The sequence below is a fragment of the Medicago sativa genome, chromosome 5 (genome assembly GCF_051527215.1).
Source record: "Medicago sativa cultivar Bolivia chromosome 5, Bolivia_mono, whole genome shotgun sequence".
Lineage (NCBI taxonomy): Eukaryota > Viridiplantae > Streptophyta > Magnoliopsida > Fabales > Fabaceae > Medicago > Medicago sativa.
The window spans coordinates 69,489,708-69,508,419 of NC_140753.1; the positions used below are offsets into that span (position 1 = coordinate 69,489,708).

The 18,712-nt window shown below is 34.3% G+C and overlaps 2 protein-coding genes and 1 pseudogene across 2 annotated transcripts; 1 reads left to right on the top strand and 2 right to left on the bottom strand.

Moving 5' to 3' along the window:
* The first annotated feature begins 6,534 nt into the window (after positions 1-6,534).
* LOC146924442 (receptor-like protein 7) lies at positions 6,535-9,839 on the top strand. Its single transcript, XM_085709472.1, has one exon. The coding sequence runs from the start codon at positions 6,604-6,606 to the stop codon at positions 9,649-9,651; it is 3,048 nt and encodes a 1,015-aa protein (XP_085565598.1). The 5' UTR covers positions 6,535-6,603; the 3' UTR covers positions 9,652-9,839.
* Positions 9,840-10,968: 1,129 nt separating this feature from the next.
* On the bottom strand, positions 10,969-12,843 carry LOC146924443 (receptor-like protein 6; annotated as a pseudogene).
* A 908-nt stretch (positions 12,844-13,751) lies between these two features.
* LOC146924444 (thylakoid lumenal P17.1 protein) lies at positions 13,752-16,769 on the bottom strand. The gene is made up of 4 exons (XM_085709473.1): positions 16,377-16,769; positions 15,369-15,405; positions 14,385-14,468; positions 13,752-13,997 (listed from the first exon to the last, which is right to left on the bottom strand). Exons 1-4 carry the CDS (start codon positions 16,686-16,688, stop codon positions 13,945-13,947), a joined length of 486 nt encoding a protein of 161 aa, XP_085565599.1. The 5' UTR covers positions 16,689-16,769; the 3' UTR covers positions 13,752-13,944.
* Positions 16,770-18,712: the final 1,943 nt, after the last annotated feature.

The window sequence follows — 18,712 nt, forward strand, 5'->3', positions numbered from 1 at the left end:
ATCTCTTAGAAATAACAATATCACTTTGGACACGAAGGATATTGTAGAAATGATTGTGATAATATTGTCTAATATGCTAGAATTCATATATGATCATTAAGGTATTTATGTTATGCTTGATCAAGGAATCCTAATCCTAACAAGTTTCTTGCCTTATTAATCTTTATTTTATTATTTTCAATTTAGTTAATTTAATTTAAACAAACAAACAAACACTCTTAATACTTAGAATGATATATGTTGTTGAACTATCCTTGATATTGCGCTAGTCCCTGTAGAGACGATACAAATACTTACTTTTGTTTGATGCAAAACTACTTCATCATAACACTCAAATTAAAGTTGAAATTGAACCCTCATTAATGATGAAAAAAGACGAAGTATTAATATAATAATTAATTGTTTCTGATAATTTATTTTTTTAGTAAGTTTCTAATAACTTATAAAAGTTACGGATATGCTAACAAATGCGTTAAGAATTCAAAAGAGGAAATAAATTATAAATTATGTAAAAAAAGTTTCTTTTTAAAGTTGGGTCATGCTAACCGGTGCCCCCGGGGCATTGGTTAAGCATACAAAAAAAAAAGGAAATTCTTACCATAAAAGTAAGCTTTGTTGACTTATTTATGGATTAATTAAACAATTTTCAATGCAATAATTAATATATAATTTCCTTTTTTAGTATCCTTAACCAGTGCCGGGGGCACCGGTTAGCATTTCCCATTAAAGTTTTAATGTGGACGACTCATGTCCTCATCTTTAGTTAGATTTTTCCACTAACTAGGAACTATACAACTAGTATCTTATAGTCTCAATACGGACTTGCGAGAGAAGACACATTGAGAGAGAAAGAAATAGAGAGGATGGTGTGATAGATGTGATATTGATGATGTGATCGAAAAATAGGGATAGAGAAAAAAGGTGTTGAAAGGTTGTTGGAAAATTTAGGTTTTCAAATAGGATTATATATGATTGTGAGAACTTGCATTATGAGATTCTAAGAAGGAAACAATTTTGCTGATGTGGCACAAAATAGATTGCTTGCACACAAGATGATGAGGTACAAGCACTAGAGAGTTTTTAAAGATTGAATGTAATGAATGCATAATTTTTGAGATAATATTTCTTCATTTGGCTTCTTATCAAGTGTCCTAAAGGCATTTGTTAGCATTTTCCAATAAATTATAATAGATTAGGATTCCCTCGTTCACATTAAGAAGCAATAGCTCTACCAATGAACTAAATGTTATAATAGGAAAAGTAACATTATAGTTGTTGAGATATTGATATTTATTATATTTAATATAGTATGATCTGCTAGTATCATTAGGAGTTATGATAGGATTGCATTCCTATTTAGATCATATCTCATGTATATAAATAGTTGATTTTCATTCCTTTCAATATTATGAGAAATATTCATATTCAAAATGGCATCTAGAGCAAGGTTTTTCTTTGGGTTCTGCCGACAAGGCTAACCCTAGTTTTTTAGTTTGTTTGGTCTCAAGTCAGTTGTGAGAGCACAACCACCGCTGACAGTGGTTGGAGCCACCAACATAGACACACGCTCTGAAATTAGAATCAGACGGGGCCGATCTGCTTTCTGCCATTAAACGTCAATCGACACGCCGCCTTCCCGCTGCTTTCAATCGCCATTGTCATCATCTGACTCACCTTGTTGTTCGGTTTTGTTTGGGACCATCAACAGCACTTGGGTCCCACTTTTTAGAGGTCGTTCAGAGATTTCTTTGTAGTTGATTGGTTTTTCGTCAGTTTTTTTTCTCGCGTTTCAGGCTTCGTGGGTCATTCTCTGGTCACTTTATTATGCCACTTGCATATTTTTCTTTGGACGTCATTCAAAGGTTTTTTGGTTTAGTGGTATGATGGTTGTCCAACCGTTTTCATCTCCGACCACTTTGGCTCTTTTTGGTAATTCTACCGCCTGTCTTTCTCACTGCGTCGGATCATGATTTTAGATTTCGGTGCTTCCTGTCATGTAGTTGGTAATCCCTCTCTTATCTCTAACTTGTCACCTCCAAATATACCTCACAGTATTACCCTTGCTGATGGTTATAAGGCACAAGTTACTGGTATTGGTCAGGCCTCACCTCTGCCATCTCTATCATTGAATTATGTGTTATTTATACCTGATTTTCCTTTTAATTTGATATCAATCAGTAAGCTTGCTGACTCTCTCAATTGTTCCATAACATTTTCTTCCAAGTCTTTCTGTATGCAGGATTGTAATCCAGGAAAGACAATTGGAACAGGATCTGTATCACAGGGTCTATATTACCTTCGTAGACAATCATCCACTATTTGTGGTGTTTCTGCATCTCCGGATATGATTCATCGTCGTTTGGGTCATCCAAGTTTAGATAAGTTAAAGGTGTTGGTTCCTCAACTTTCACATTTGAAGTCATTGGATTCTGAGTCATGTCAACTTGGCAAACATGTTAGAGCATCTTTCCCAAACAGTCCCAACAAAACATCCAAGTCTCCCTTTGATATTGTTCTTTCTGATGTGTGGGGTCCTAGTTGGGTGCTGTCTACTTTGGGATATATATATTATGTCACTTTCATTGATGATTTTTCTAGACGCACCTGGATCACTTTGTTCACAATTATTTGGTGCCTTTCAGACATTTTGTTCAGAGATAAAGAACCAATTTGGAAAAGGAATTCGAATTTTGCGGAGTGACAATGCAAAAAAATATTTTTCTGCACCATTCAACTCTTTCATGGCTTCTCTTGGTATCATACATCAATCCAGTTGTCCCTACACACCACAATAAAATGGCGTCGCTGAAAGAAAACATCGTCATTTAGTTGATACAGCTCGAACCTTATTGATCAATGCTCATGCACCTTTTAAATTTTGGGGTGATGCTATCCTCACTGCTTGTTATTTGATAAACCGTATGCCATCCTCAGTATTGGATAATGAGATTCCACACTCACTCTTATTTCCTAAGGACCCTTTGTACAGACTCCCACTTTGTGTGTTCGGCTCTACATGTTTAGTTCATGATCTCACTCCTGGTCGCGATAAATTGTCTGCACGAGCTGTCAAATGTGTGTTTTTGGGCTATTCTAGAACCCAAAAGGGGTGTCGGTGTTATTCTACATCTACACGTCGCTTTTATATTTCAGCAGATGTTACTTTCTTTGAGGATACACCATTCTTTGCTTCACCCACTACATCTAGTTCTACAACATATGTTACCGATTCTCAGGTGATACCTATTCCTCTGTTTCACCCAATATTTAAGCCACATGTCTCTACTCAAAGTTCTCCACAGTTACAAGGTAACCCTGAGTTCCGCCGTTACGGTAATATTTATGAGCGTCGACATGTTGAAGCTCCAGAAACATGTCTCCTATTGATTCTAGTGATTCAGCTCCAAATACTATTGCTACTGATTCTAGTGATTCGGCTACTGTTCCAATCTACTCTCCTATTGTGGTCCCACCTGAGCCTTCTAATGACTTGCATATTGCTCTTCATAAAGGTAAAAGGTCAACTGCTAATCCTCATCTTGTTTACAACTTTTTGAGTTACCACCGACTGTCTCATTCCTACTTTGCTTTTGTTTCTGCTCTGTCATCCGTCTCAATTCCTAAGACAGTTCATGAAGCATTATCTCAAAAAGAATGGAAACAAGCCATGATTGATGAAATTGTAGCTTTAGAATCCAACCATACTTGGGAGCTTGTTCCACCTCCTCCTGGAAAATATGTTGTTGGTTGCAGGTGGGTGTTTAATGTCAAAGTGGGACCTGACGGACAAGTTGATCGATTAAAGGCTCGATTAGTGGCTAAAGGTTATACTCAGGTCTATGGTCAAGATTACAGCGATACCATCTCACCAGTTGCAAAGATGACATCTGTTCACCTCTTTATAGCTATGGCTACCATGAAACGTTGGCTTTTATTTCAGTTAGATATCAAGAACGCTTTCTTGCATGGTGACTTGGAAGAAGAGATTTATATGGAGCAACCTCCTGGGTTTGTTGCTCAGGGGGCGTAGTCTGGTATGCAAATTGCAGAAGTCCTTATATGGCCTGAAACAATAACCTCGGGCATGGTTTGGTCGATTTAGCAAAGTTTTGCAGCAGTTTGGGATGACCCGTTGCGAATCAGATCATTTTGTCTTTCTTAAACGTTCATCATCAAATCAATATATCTATCTTGTAGTTTATGTTGATGATATTGTGATTACAGGTTATGATTATGAAGGTATCAAAGCATTAAAACAACACCTATTTCAAAACTTTCATGTTAAGGACTTAGGTCTTCTACGTTACTTTCTTGGGATTGAGGCGGCTCTATCAAAGTCAGGCATTGCTATCTCTCAGAGAAAATATTCCCTTGATATTTTAGAGGAGACAGGTCTTATAGATTGCAAACCAGCCGACACTCCTATGGATCCTAATGTGAAGCTCCATCCTGACCAGGGGGAGCCTTATTCCGATCTAGGAAGATACCGGAGACTAGTGGGAAAATTGAATTATCTTACCCTAACAAGACCTGACCTATCTTTTCCAGTTAGCGTAGTAAGTCAGTTCCTTAACTCTCCGTGTGACAGTCATTGGAATGCAGTTGTTCGAATTCTTAAGTACATCAAAAGAGCACCTAGAAAAGGACTTGTTTTCACTGATAGAGGCCACACTAATATCGTTGGGTATTCTGATGTCGATTGGGCAGGAGATGCGAGTGATAGACGGTCTGCTTCTGGTTATTGTATTTTTACGTGTGGAAATCTCATTTCATGGAAGAGCAAAAAGCAAACAATCGTTGCTCGATCAAGTACAGAAGTCGGGTATCGAGCAATGGCTCATGCTACAAGTGAGCTTGTGTGGTTAAAACATTTACTGCAACAATTAAGTTTTTGTGAGGTTGGTCAGATGGAACTCGTATGTGATAATCAATCAGCTTTACACCTCTCCTCCAATTTGATTTTTCACGAGAGAACAAAGCATATAGAAGTCGATTGTCATTTCATTAGGGAAAAGATTCTCTCTGGAGTCATCAAAACCTCATTTGTCAATTCTAAGGATCAACTTGCAGATATCTTTACTAAATCTCTACGAAGTCCTCGGATAACTTACATATGTGACAAGATGGATGCATATGATATGTATGCTCCACCTTGAGGGGGAGTGTTGAGATATTGATATTTATTATATTTAATATAGTATGATCTGCTAGTATCATTAGGAGTTATGATAGGATTGCATTCCTATTTAGATCATATCTCATGTATATAAATAGTTGGTTTTCATTCCTTTCAATATTATGAGAAATATTCATATTCAAAAATAGTTTTATTGATATTGTAAAACGACTTATAATTTGGGAAGGAGAAAGTTGATTTAAACAACGGAAAATAACCAAAGATTACTTGGGTAAGATGAAAGTGATCTCTTCCGGCTTAACTAGATGTGCTGAGTTTGAATCCATTTACGGGAATGCAACAATGTTAAATCTCATGGGGGATAATGTAAATTATTAATAGCTCGTACTAAACATACATCAATCAAGTCACTGTCTTAGTTGTAAGTTTTTATTTCTAAATAGTGTTGTCGGCCATCATTGATTTTATTTTTATAATTTTAAGTAGAAGGAGAAAGTTGATTTAAACAACGGAAAATAACCAAAGATTACTTGGGTAAGATGAAAGTGATCTCTTCCGGCTTAACTAGATGTGCTGAGTTTGAATCCATTTACGGGAATGCAACAATGTTAAATCTCATGGGGGATAATGTAAATTATTAATAGCTCGTACTAAACATACATCAATCAAGTCACAGTCTTAGTTGTAAGTTTTTATTTCTAAATAGTGTTGTCGGCCATCATTGATTTTATTTTTGTAATTTTAAGTAGTAGTCCTTGAGGAACCACTTATGAAGGTGGTATGCTGTAGAACGTACGAGTAGAGTATCAATATCCGATGACACTTAATACTTTTTATTTTTATATGCTTAGTGCATTTTCTTATGTGCTATAACAATCTTTGAAAAAATTATAAATTTAAAGAAATTTTTGTAGTTTAGCTAAGAACCATAAAAAAAAAATAAAAAAAAAAAAACACGTATATAAAATAAAGTATCCTTGCTAAGAGTAATCCACCTTAAAGTCTGTACAGTTGAAGAAGTCTAAGTCTCTGCTTCTAAATACAATTAATCTTGCTATTATTTTTTTCATTTCAGGTGTATTTTTTAAGCAAATTACTCACTCTGATTGCTACTTAAATGAATTTGTTATCTTATCACAACTTGCAATAAGATTCCAACTTTAGTGCTAATTATGTTCAAAAAGTCTTGGTCTTCCAAGATGTTATTTAGTTTAATGAACACCAAAACTCTTGTATGATTGTTAATATTGTTGCCAATTGTCATATCACTATACGGTCAACAAAATAAGGGAATACCTAGACTCAATTTGTAAACAATCTAATACGTCAAACTTTTGGTCCTTGCCCCTTAGTTTCGGGTTATGTTTCCTATATAAATAGATCGGTGTAATCAATTGGTATATCCTAAATCATCAAAGTAAAAAAAGAAACTATTGAGAAGAGAGAATCGGTGTAAGTTGCTCTAAATGGGGTCCTTTTTTATTCTTTTGCCTTCTTTTGCCCTTCACTTGTTTTTGTTGCTGCTGCTGCTTACTCACTTTACTACCCACACTTTTTCATTATGCAACCTTCATGACACCTCTGCCTTGTTACAATTCAAAAACTCATTTTTTATCAACACTTCATCGAAACCAGATATTTCTCAACTTTGGGGGCCTAGTTGTTCCTCTTTTTCTTTCAAGACAGAATCTTGGAAAAATCGTACAGATTGTTGCGAGTGGGATGGTGTCACGTGCGACTCCATGTTAGATTACGTGATTGGTCTGGACCTTAGTTGCAACAATCTTAAAGGTGAATTACATCCCAATAGCACGGTCTTTCAACTTAGACACCTTCAAAAACTCAACCTTGCTTTTAATCATTTTTCTTTGTCTTCAATGCCTATTGGTATTGGAGATTTAGTGAAACTCACACATCTAAATCTATCATACTGTTACCTCAATGGTAATATTCCCTCCACAATCTCTCATTTGTCTAAATTAGTATCACTTGATCTTAGTGGTTATTGGTACGAACAAGTGGGATTGAAACTCAATTCATTCACATGGAAGAAACTCATTCATAATGCTACTAATTTAAGGGAGCTTCATTTGAATAGAGTGGATATGCATTACATTAGAGAGAGCTCTTTGTCTATGCTAAAGAATTTGTCATCCTCTTTGGTTTCTCTTAGTCTATCAGAAACTGAGTTGCAAGGAAATTTGTCAAGTGACATCCTCTCTTTGCCAAATCTTCAAAAACTACATTTGTCATCCAATTATGACCTTAGTGGTCAACTTCCAAAGTCCAACTGGAGCACTCCTCTAAGCTACTTGGACCTCTCTCACACTGCTTTCTCAGGTGAAATTCCTTCTTCCATAGGTCAATTGAAGTCTCTTACTCAATCAGCTCTTTCATGGTGCAATTTTGATGGAATGGTTCCTCTATCTTTGTGGAACCTCACTCAACTAACATATTTGGATCTTTCAAATAATAAACTTAACGGTGAGATCTCCCCATTACTTTCAAACCTCCCACACCTCATTTCATGTAATCTTGGAGGTAATAACTTCAGTGGTAACATCCCAAAAGTTTATGGAAATTTAAACAAATTGGAATATTTATCACTGTTCTCTAACAACCTAACAGGCCAAGTTCCATCATCACTTTTTCATCTACCTCAGCTTTCTATTTTATATTTATCAGGTAACAAACTAGTTGGCCCAATTCCAATTGAAATCACAAAACGTTCAAAATTGAGCTATGTGGCTTTGGATGATAACATGTTAAATGGAACAATTCCCCATTGGTGCTATCATTTGCCTTCATTGTTACAGTTGCAACTCAGCAGCAACCATCTCACAGGGTTCATTGGTGAGTTTTCAACATATTCTCTGCAATATTTGTTCCTCTCTAATAACAACCTACATGGCCATTTTCCAAATTCAATATTTGAACTCCAAAATCTTACCCACTTAGATTTGTCTTCAACAAACTTAAGTGGTGTTGTGGATTTTCACCAATTTTCAAAATTAAGTGAACTATGTTATCTCCGTCTTTCCCACAATAGTTTTCTTTCTATCAACATTGATAGCAGTGTTGACTCCATCATACCCAACCTTTTTTCATTAGATTTATCTTTTGCTAATATTAATAGTTTTCCTAAATTCCTAGCACGAGTACATAATCTGCTATGGTTAGATCTCTCCAATAACAACATTCATGGGGAAATTCCCAAATGGTTTCATAAGACGCTCTTAAACTCATGGAAGGACATTTGGTCCGTTGACCTGAGTTTCAACAAGTTACAAGGAGATCTTCCAATTCCATCTGATGACATTGGATACTTTTTACTCTCAAACAACAACTTCACAGGAGATATCTCTTCAACATTCTGCAATACACGGGACTTGAGTGTACTCAATTTGGCACACAACAAATTAACAGGTGTGATTCCACAATGCCTAGGAACATTTCCTCATCTCTCTATTTTGGATATGCAAATGAACAACCTCTATGGAAGCATTCCTAGAACCTTTTCCAAAGGAAATAAATTAAAGACTATAAAGTTGAATGGCAACCAATTGGAAGGACCATTACCACGCTCTTTGGCTCACTGTTCATATCTTAAAGTATTGGACCTTGGTGACAACAGCATAGAGGATACATTTCCCAATTGGCTAGAAACTCTACCAGAGTTACAGGTGCTAAGTTTACGATCAAATCATCTTCATGGTGCAATCACTTGTTCTAGCACCAAGCATTCATTTCCCAAGTTGAGAATATTCGATGTCTCTAACAACAATTTTGGTGGTCCCTTGCCAACATCATGCATCAAGAACTTTCAAGGAATGATGAATGTGAATGATAGCCAAATTGGTTTGCAATACATGGGTACAGCCAATTACTACAATGATTCTGTAGTGGTCATAATGAAAGGTTTTTCTATGGAGCTAAATAGGATATTGACTACTTTCACAACTATTGATTTATCAAATAACATGTTTGAAGGTAAAATTCCACAAGTCATTGGAGAATTAAATTCTCTCAAAGGACTTAACCTTTCAAACAATGGAATCACGGGTAACATTCCACAATCTTTGAGTCATTTGAGAAATTTGGAGTGGTTGGACCTCTCATGCAACCAATTGAAGGGTGAGATTCCTGAGGCTATGACAAATTTGAATTTCCTCTCTGTCTTAAACCTTTCACAAAACCACCTTGAGGGGGTCATACCTACAGGTCAACAGTTTGATACATTTGGAAATGATTCCTACGAAGGAAATACAATGTTGTGTGGGTTGCCATTGTCTAAATCATGCAAAAATGAGGAAGATCTGCCACCACATTCAACATTTGAAGATGAAGAAGAATCGGGATTTGGTTGGAAAGCTGTTGCAATCGGATATGCATGTGGGATAATATTCGGGTTGCTCTTGGGGTATAATGTATTCTTTTTCACTGGAAAACCCGAATGGCTTCTTAGACTTGTTGAGCATACATTTAACATAAGACTGAAAAGAACGAACAATTGAGTTCGTGCAGATCACCGAGAATGAATTAATTTGATGCGAGTTTTTAAAAAATATAGATAAGTTGTTTGTAATTTGAATTTCTCTGTTTGAGTAATGTAGTCTTATATCTTCTTAAATTATTTTGTTGCCTATTTCAAGTTGTTATACAAATAAGAAATTAGTGAATAATTGCTGTCATGTTATTTTCATGGTTTTGTTTTGCAATAATGCATATACTTTCTAAAATATGTTCAATGCTTTATTGCTTCATTTTCGGACATTTTTATCCAATTATCTCCTAGCTGTAATGGTTTCTGGTAGTACATGAATATCTTTATCTTTTTTTTTTTGAAGAAGAATATATCTTTATCTTTTGAATACAAATCTTTATATAAAATGTGAGAGTCTACGACTATTTGAATTGAGATTTAATTAAGGATGCCCTCATTCACATTAAGAAGCATCAGCTCTACCAACTAACTACATGTTAAGAATCTTGTCTCAAATACTTTATCATACTATCTAAGCACATGTGAGAGAAAATTAACTACCAAAACATAGAATTTAATTAGTTCCACCACATAAACATAGTCAGAAAATAAATACAAATTTCAATTGATACATTCATTTTACAAAGCTATATTAACAATTTTCACATTAATTTTTATGGCTGATGGTCGTGAGTGAAAACATTACTCCTTTTGTCTCAATGTGTGGTTTTTATATTATTTGTTTATATATTGATATATTGATGCTGTTACCGATTTGGCATTTTGTTTGCATTTTAATTTGAATATTGCTTTAGTGATTGGAAAGTGGCTTGCATTTTATATTCTTTTCAGACATTTGGTGTGCATTTTGCTAATGCTATTACTGATTTACTAGTTGTTCATTTTGCTATTAGTATGAAATGTACTTCACATCACCACATCAATTTAAAGTTTTTCATTATTTTTTTTTTGTTTCAATAGTGTAATATTTAGAACTGATGATGTATGCCATAATTTACCAAGTACTGTTAAAGACAAGTTTTTTCAGTAAACAATAATTTTCAAGTTTTACCCACTAGTCAATTTTTTCCTGTGATGATATGAATTAATGATAATATTTTTAATGAGAATCTATAGGCTTACCAGATGAACTTGCAGCTTATTGATCACATATTCAACTGCATAACTTGGACACAATTGTGATTTGTAGAGATAGATAGCGAGCAAAGTGTACAAATGCCAATACTCAATGCTTGTCTTTTAGCTTTGGACAGTGATGCCTTCTATTGCAATTTAAGCTCAAGAAAAACAATGATGCAAGAATAAATTAGTAATAACGCCTAACAATTTAATCTACATGTGTGTAAAATTAGTAATCCCTTCTATGGCACAATGTTGAAGAAATGCCTCCTGTGAAGTTGTTGTTAGAGAGTAAAAAGTTCTCAATACCTAAAGGTGGAATTGGAAGATCTCCTTGCAACTTGTTGGAACTTAGATCAATGTGCCAAATGTCCTTCCATGTGTGTAAAATTTTCTTATGAAACCATTTCGGAATTTTCCCATGAATGTTGTTATTAGATAGATCTAATGCTGCCATATTGGATAGTCGTGCTAAGAATTTAGGAAAACTATTAATATTGGTAGAAGATAGAGAAAAAGATTCAAGGCTGGGAAAGATGGAGTTAGCACTGCTATCAGTGTTGATAGAAAGAAAACTTTCGTGCAAAAGATTCAGGATATTTAGATTTTTAAGTTTTGAAAATTGGGGAAAATCCACAACACCGCTCAAGTTGTTTGATGACAAAGTTAAGTTGTAGGTTCTTGTTAGAGAGAAGCAAATACTACAAAGAATAAGCTGTAAGCTCACCAATGGACCCTGTGAGTTGGTTGTCTTTAAGGTACAGCGCTAACAAGGTAGATAGAGAAAAACACCAATGTGGAATTGTCCATTTCACATATTCGAATTTAAAGCAACAAAACTTAATTTTGAACATTCACCGGTTTCAATTGGAAATTGGGCCAACTAATTTATTAAATGATAAATCTAAAAAAGAAAGTTGAGGTAGAGGAAATAATGATGATGGAACTTGGCCTGTCAGGCTGTTAGTGTTAAGTGCTAAATTTTCTAATTTGATAAGCTTGTGGAACACATTAGGGATAAGACCAGTGAAGTTATTTTGTTGAAGATCTAAATAAGTGAGATGTACAAGGTTTGAAAATAATGATGGGATCTCACCTTTAAGTTTGTTGAGTGAAAGGTCCAAATGTGTTAGTTGAGTGAGGTTCCACAAAGATAGAGGAACTAAACCATCAAATTTGCATTCATGAGTTGTAATTGGGTTAGAAACTTCATATGGAATTCGGAATTTCACCTGAGAAAGTTATGAGAGAGAGGTCCAAGTACCTTAGAGGAGTGCTCCAGTTGGATTTTGGAAGTTGACCACTAAGATCATCATTACCTAACAAATCTAGTTTTTGAAGATTTGGCAAAGAGAGGATGTCACTTGACAAGTTTCCTTGTAACCTAGTGAATGCTAGACTAAGGGAGACCAAAGAGGATGACAAATTAGTTAACAATGACAAAGAGCTCCCTCTGATTGAAGACATATCCACAGAATCCAGATAAAGCTCCCTTAAATTAGTAGCGTTATGAATGAGTTTCTTCCATGTGAATGAATTAAGTTTGAGTTTATGTTCCACTAACCAGTAACTACTGAAATCAAGTGATTCTAATTTTTTCTAGTGATAAATTGTGGAGGGAATGTTACCAGTAAATTCAGTATTTGTGGGAGACTCACAAGATCACCAATACCAACATGGAGAAAAGACCAAGAAAAATCATTAAAAGCTAAGTTGAGTTGTTGGAGGTGTTTAAGTTGAAAGAGAATGCTATTAGGATGTAATTTACCTTTGAGATGATTGTGACTAAGGTCCAGGCCAATCATGTGACCTGACGTGATGTCACACGTGACACCATTCCAATTGCAACAATCTGTATAGTTTTTCCAAGAATCTATCTTGAAAGAAAAAGAGGAAAAACTAGGCCAAATATCAAGTTGAGATGAAGTGTTGACAGAAAATGAGTTTTTGAATTGTAACAAGGCAGAGCTGTCATGTTGGCTGCACAATGAGAAAGTGTGGGTAGTAAAGTGAGTAAGCAGCAGCAACAAGAACAAGTGAAAGGTAAAAAAGGACCCCATTTAGAGCGACTTAGACTTATACTCTCTTATCAATATTCTTTCTTTTTTAGTTGATGATTGTACCAACCCATTACCCTCTAGTTATTTATAACAACAAGTCTTGGCATGCTCTGGATGCTTTACTTCAACTGTATGAGGCACTCCAGTAAGAAGAATTTTTGTGGTTGCAATTTTAGACTTTTAGTGATATGATAATTCAAAAAAACGTTTAATTTATTAGCATCCATAGAAATATTTGGTGTAGGTTTAAGAGGGTAAGGACTGAAGAAAATGAAAACGTGAACTAAATTAAATAACATTTTCTACAAGGGAAGACCAAGACTTTTGAGCCATATGTAATACTTAAGTTGCAATCCTAATTTGCAGATTTAGTGATATGACAATTGACAACAACATTAATTAATTAGGATCCGTTGAAATGTATGGTGTATGTATACTATATTTAAGATTTAAGATAGCACTCAAGTTGGAATCTTATTGCAAGCTGTAACTTAATTTATGTGATAACAAATATTTAAATAGAAATCACAGTGAGTAATCTGGTTAAAGAATGACACAGGAAATGAAGAAAATAACAGCAGAAACTTAGACTTCTTCATCTTTATAGAGCGCGTGGATTACTCTTCCGAAGGGATACTGTTTACCAAAAACAGGTTAATGTTATGATTTATTCAATCGATGATTGCTGACATTTTCAGAAAAATGTCCATCGGGATTACAATCCAATCGATTGAGCAATTTGAAGGGCTTATTGAACAATTACCTTATAATTTAATGATACTAATGTCTCCTTCAAGTTTAGTGTGTATATATATAGATGACCACTATGTTCTATAAAAGAAAAATGAACGTCTGTTTTGAGCATGATCTATGATATGAATGATGCATCAAACAACGTTGCTACAACTTCATATGTTCACTGACACAGAAATTTAACACAAGATTAAACTTTGATTCATTTTATGCTTATGCATATAGCAATTATCAAGGACACATCAAAGGGAAACAAAGTTATATGCTTAAAAATATTCTTAAAAAGATAAAAACTATGAACAATAAGATAGTTACAAGATCTTAAAGATGTCAGAGGAAGAAGATTTAAGCTATAAAGCTGAATTCAAAGCTCATAACCTTCGGGAATAGCCAGAACCTGCACATTTCTTGCAGAGTACCAATCCTAAAAAATGTGAATTAGACACAAGTATTAGTAGATTATACCGTGAAATATGTTGGTTTTCACCAGAATCGCAGATCGCGGAAAATAACACTTAGTTCGAATTCTGCTAAGCTACAATGCTATAGTGGAGCTAGAGCCACTCTTTAACAACACTATATCAAATAATGTATAATGTATCGCAACGATTTATTCAAATTCCAGTATGGCGTACACTATAGCCGCTATTTTCAACACTAGTTTCCTAGCAAAAAACATTCTACTAAAGATGGTACAGGGGAGCACAACCCAAATTATTCATATTAAATAAAGAATGCAAAATAAATGCAATTTTGCTAGATGTCCAATAACAATTTTTTGTATGTAGGTGATAATGACATAAAGAGATACCTGAACCCTTGCATACTTTGCAGTCAACCAACCCAGTCTCTTTTTTCATCTTGCCGTTGTTGCAAAAAACACATTTTGTTCCACCTGCTTATCAATAATGGCGTTTAAAATTGTAGTTTTTGTCAACACTCAACAATACTAATACAAGTTACCCCTTTACTTCATATACAAAGCAAGACTCCTCTTGATTAAGGAACAAACAGGTTCACTAGAACAATTAAAACAGTGAGAGTGCAATGGCAATCAAAAGTCACACATGCTTTAGTTATGACTTATGATTCACAATTATGAACTATCACTAAAGCATCTATATCACCTTCTTTCCCCATTCCGGAGACCTATGTAGACATATATCGGTGTCCGATACTCACGTGTGTGGTTCGGTTCAATTACTTTTATTTTCTCAAATTTTTATACTATGTCAGTGTCAGAGTTGTATTTGGTGTTCCTGTCTCTGTAAGTACTTCAAAACCGGTGATACGTAGCCATACAATGTATCTCCATCTACAGAGTGATAATTTATTGAAAGGACAAAGCAGATATAGAAAGGGGTAAGGAAAATAAAAACACGGTAACTAGTGGAATGCTATGACCGTCTTACGCGAGGGCATATGGAAGAGCTTACTAAATGAGATAAGCACTTTTTAGTATTCAAATACACTTACAGAAATAAATAACACGGCATATTGATAAGTTTTCTACTTATTTCAAAAAGCTTCCCAAAATAGCTTATAATATTGGTTCAAAATTGGTTTTTCTCACTCTACCCTCTCTTTTGCACCATCGCTCAAACAATCTTCCTTTTAACAACAGCTATCCTATCCAAGTCAATGTTTTTAAGCAAGTGACTTGTCATCCCCTCACTGGTAATATTAAAAATGTTCCTCACACTCTCAGACCAAAGTATAAAGCATTAATAATTTCGATAGAAAAACAACAAAAAAGCACAACAATCTTGAAGTCCAATTGCAGAAAGATAATTACCGTTGCCGCCACATCGCTCACAGGACACCGGATCACCCTGCAAAACCCCATCACTCGTTACCAAAAGTCCAAAACAAAGTATCAACATTGACCCACAAGTTTATTGTTACCAAACGAAATAACTTCTTCTGGAAGTTAAACTGATTGCAGTCATGTATGCAATGCATGAGAATCCTATAATAGATATCTGAAGTTCCATTCAAACCACAAACCCCCACCCCAATAAAGGTTTTTCCAATCAAAACCAGCAGAAACTCATAATTGAATACAAACTTATTATCAATAACTGGTTTAATGAAGTTTCACTTTAACCATACCATCTTTAAAACCACAAAATCATGAATAACATTATGAGATTGATTGACCGTGTAAAAATTTTGCAAAAGACATTGTATATCAAAATCAAACTCATGAATTGATGGAATTAGTCCATTTGGACCCACTAAAATGAACACATTTCTGCCTAAGGTTCTTTTTGGTTACTATACACGCCTAAGGTTCTGTTTGGTAAAAACGTATCAGATGGCATATAAACTAACTTATAGCAGATAACTTAACAAATTAAATTTGAAATGTTTGATAAAATTAACGGTTGAATAATTGACAATTATAAAATGTAAAAATGACAAAAAAAATATTTTTTTAATTATTATTCTTTTTAAAAACTAAGATAATTAGATAGAATAAAAATGATACGTTATAAGCTCAGCCACTAGAAGTAGCGTCTCAAAAAATGGTATAAGATAGTGAAAAGACATTATAACCTCATGAAACAAGAATCACTACTAAAAACAATTCTATTTTGATCATCCGAGCTAGTGGTTTCGAAAAACTCTAACTATATAACACAAGTGTTGCATTGCATAATTTACATTTAACAAATAACAAACTAGTGTCTTCTGTTTTTGTTTCCATAACTATATTAACAAAAACAACAAATACATTATTATGGAAACAAAAACAGAAGACAAATAATAATAGAAGAAATATAAAACTGTTTGTAGTTACCTTGAAGCCAAGGAAGAGAGAAAGAGCAATGGCAGCCAAAACACTAACAGTAGCAAGAAGTGTTTGTGTATCAATATAGAAAGCACTACTACCTAAGCCATTAAACAGCAAAATGGGGTCCATGATCATCAAGAATCTGGATTTTGTTGGTTTTCGTCTGCATTTGGAGGATTGGAAGTAGAACTTGGATGAAGAAGAAGGTTGTGGAAGTGTAAGAGAAGATGTAGAAGAACAAGGAGAAGAAGAAAGATGAATGGAGCTTGAAGAAGAAGAAGATAGAGGATGAAGAGTGCAGTGAAAAAGCGTGGCCATTGATAAAAAGAAAAAGAAAATATTGTTTTTATTTTTATTTGTATTGTATGTGGAGCTAAGTTAAGGTCTCTTCTTTTTTACGTCATGTCACTTGTCATATTGCTTACCCTTTTCTTTTTTTGTTTTTTCAAGTTTAAATCTAATGACTTTTTCTATCAAATAAATCTGGCGACTTTGCATTAATTAGTGCAAACTTATCACATTAAGTATAATATTAATGCACATATTACAATAAATAATATCACTACACGTCTTCCTCTCAAAAAAAAAATACTAGTGTTAATACACGTCTTCATCATTATGATATCCATTCATCTATTATGTTTTGCTTAACTGCAAAAAAAAAAATTATTCTCTTCAGCCTAATTTCATATTAACAATTGATAATAGATTTAGAGAAATAGTTGTATATTAATTGTTATGTTTATATTTTTCATCTTTGTTTGACTTGAACTAAACTTTTTAACTCATTTAATCATTTAACTCAAATGAATCAATTGATCTATTTAACCCTCTAATTTACCCTTTACCTCTATTGATTTAGAATATATCTTGCTCAGTATGAGTTTGATCCGTTGCCTCATTATTTCTTGGGTAAACATTGACCTTCCTTGAGGTTTACTATATAACACAAACACCCCCTCTAGTTTTCTAAACTCACTTACCTCCCCTCTTTTTAACGGGGTTAAACTTCAGTTACAAAATATGGCTTTCCACGATTCACCAACCAGGGCAAGCTTACAACCAGTGGCTCCCAATTCATTTTTTGTTAATTTTTTTTTTTTTTTCAATCATCAGTTTCATGGATCCACCGCATCAGCTCATCATCAAGTTTGCTATGATGCATCCTCATATTACCATCAAATTATTCCCCAAAATTGAAATTTTCTTCATTAATTTCAATTCAATTTCATGATTATAAATATTTTTACCATTTATATTGCATTCCTTGTACGAATCACTTCAGAAGACAAACAAGAGGCTTAAAGTAGAGCAACAAGGCAATACTGATGCTCATGCCAAACTAGGGATTGGTGCTCAGAAGGATCAATTCAAGAATCAATTGAAGTAGTACCTCCCAAAGAACAATGATCCCAATCAGGGGCGGATTCAGACTTTAGGTATATGTGGAGCTAAAATTTCAAATAAATAATAATGCAAACTAATTTTTTTTCAGTCGACAAATATTAAATTCTCATTGAGATTGTGTAAGAAACACAAAAACTCGTCGATCAAATAGTCTAACATTCAGTAGTGTGCTAACATACCTCATTGTTTGCACTTATTTGTTTCCACAAGTTTTGCACAAAGATCTGAAAGCCCTTTCAACTTAGCAAATTTTGGGTCAGATAGAACATTTGTAATACAATTCTTAAGTTGAGTGCGTAACGCCACTTCCGGCACATCTATAAAATCATTTGGATAAAACTCAGTCATCCTCAATAATTTTTTCACATCTAAAGCTGCAAATGACTTTGCGGGACTAAGGTGGAAGCGAAAAAGAGAGAGTTATTTACTAAGTCACTTCTTTTCTGTTTTATAAATTATAACAACAAAAAAAAAAAGAGGAAAAAACATGTGGCGCTTTAGCTCCACATAGAACCTAAGTGGATCCGCCCCTGATCCCAATTTATGTGTCCTTAAAACTGCACCCAAACTTTCTGCAAATGATCCCTTTATGTTTCTAGTTTGACAATGGGTCCATGAAACTGAGGGTGAAAGGAAAAAAATCAAATTAACGGAAAATTAACACCGTTGACATAGAAGGGGATGTGTTAGTCTATTTTACAAGAACTTAAGGGAGGTTAGTGTAAGTTTTAAAATTAAAGGGGGTGTCAGTGTCATTTTAATAGACTTCGGGGGAGGTGAGTGTAATTATCCCTTATTTCTTTTATCTCCTTCTCTTGCAATTCACCCAAAAATCATATAAATACTTTTTTTAAGGATCGTATAAAAACTTGGTAACCTTCTATATGTATATTTTTTAAAACAGTGTCATTGTTTTAAATATTTATTTTATCTTT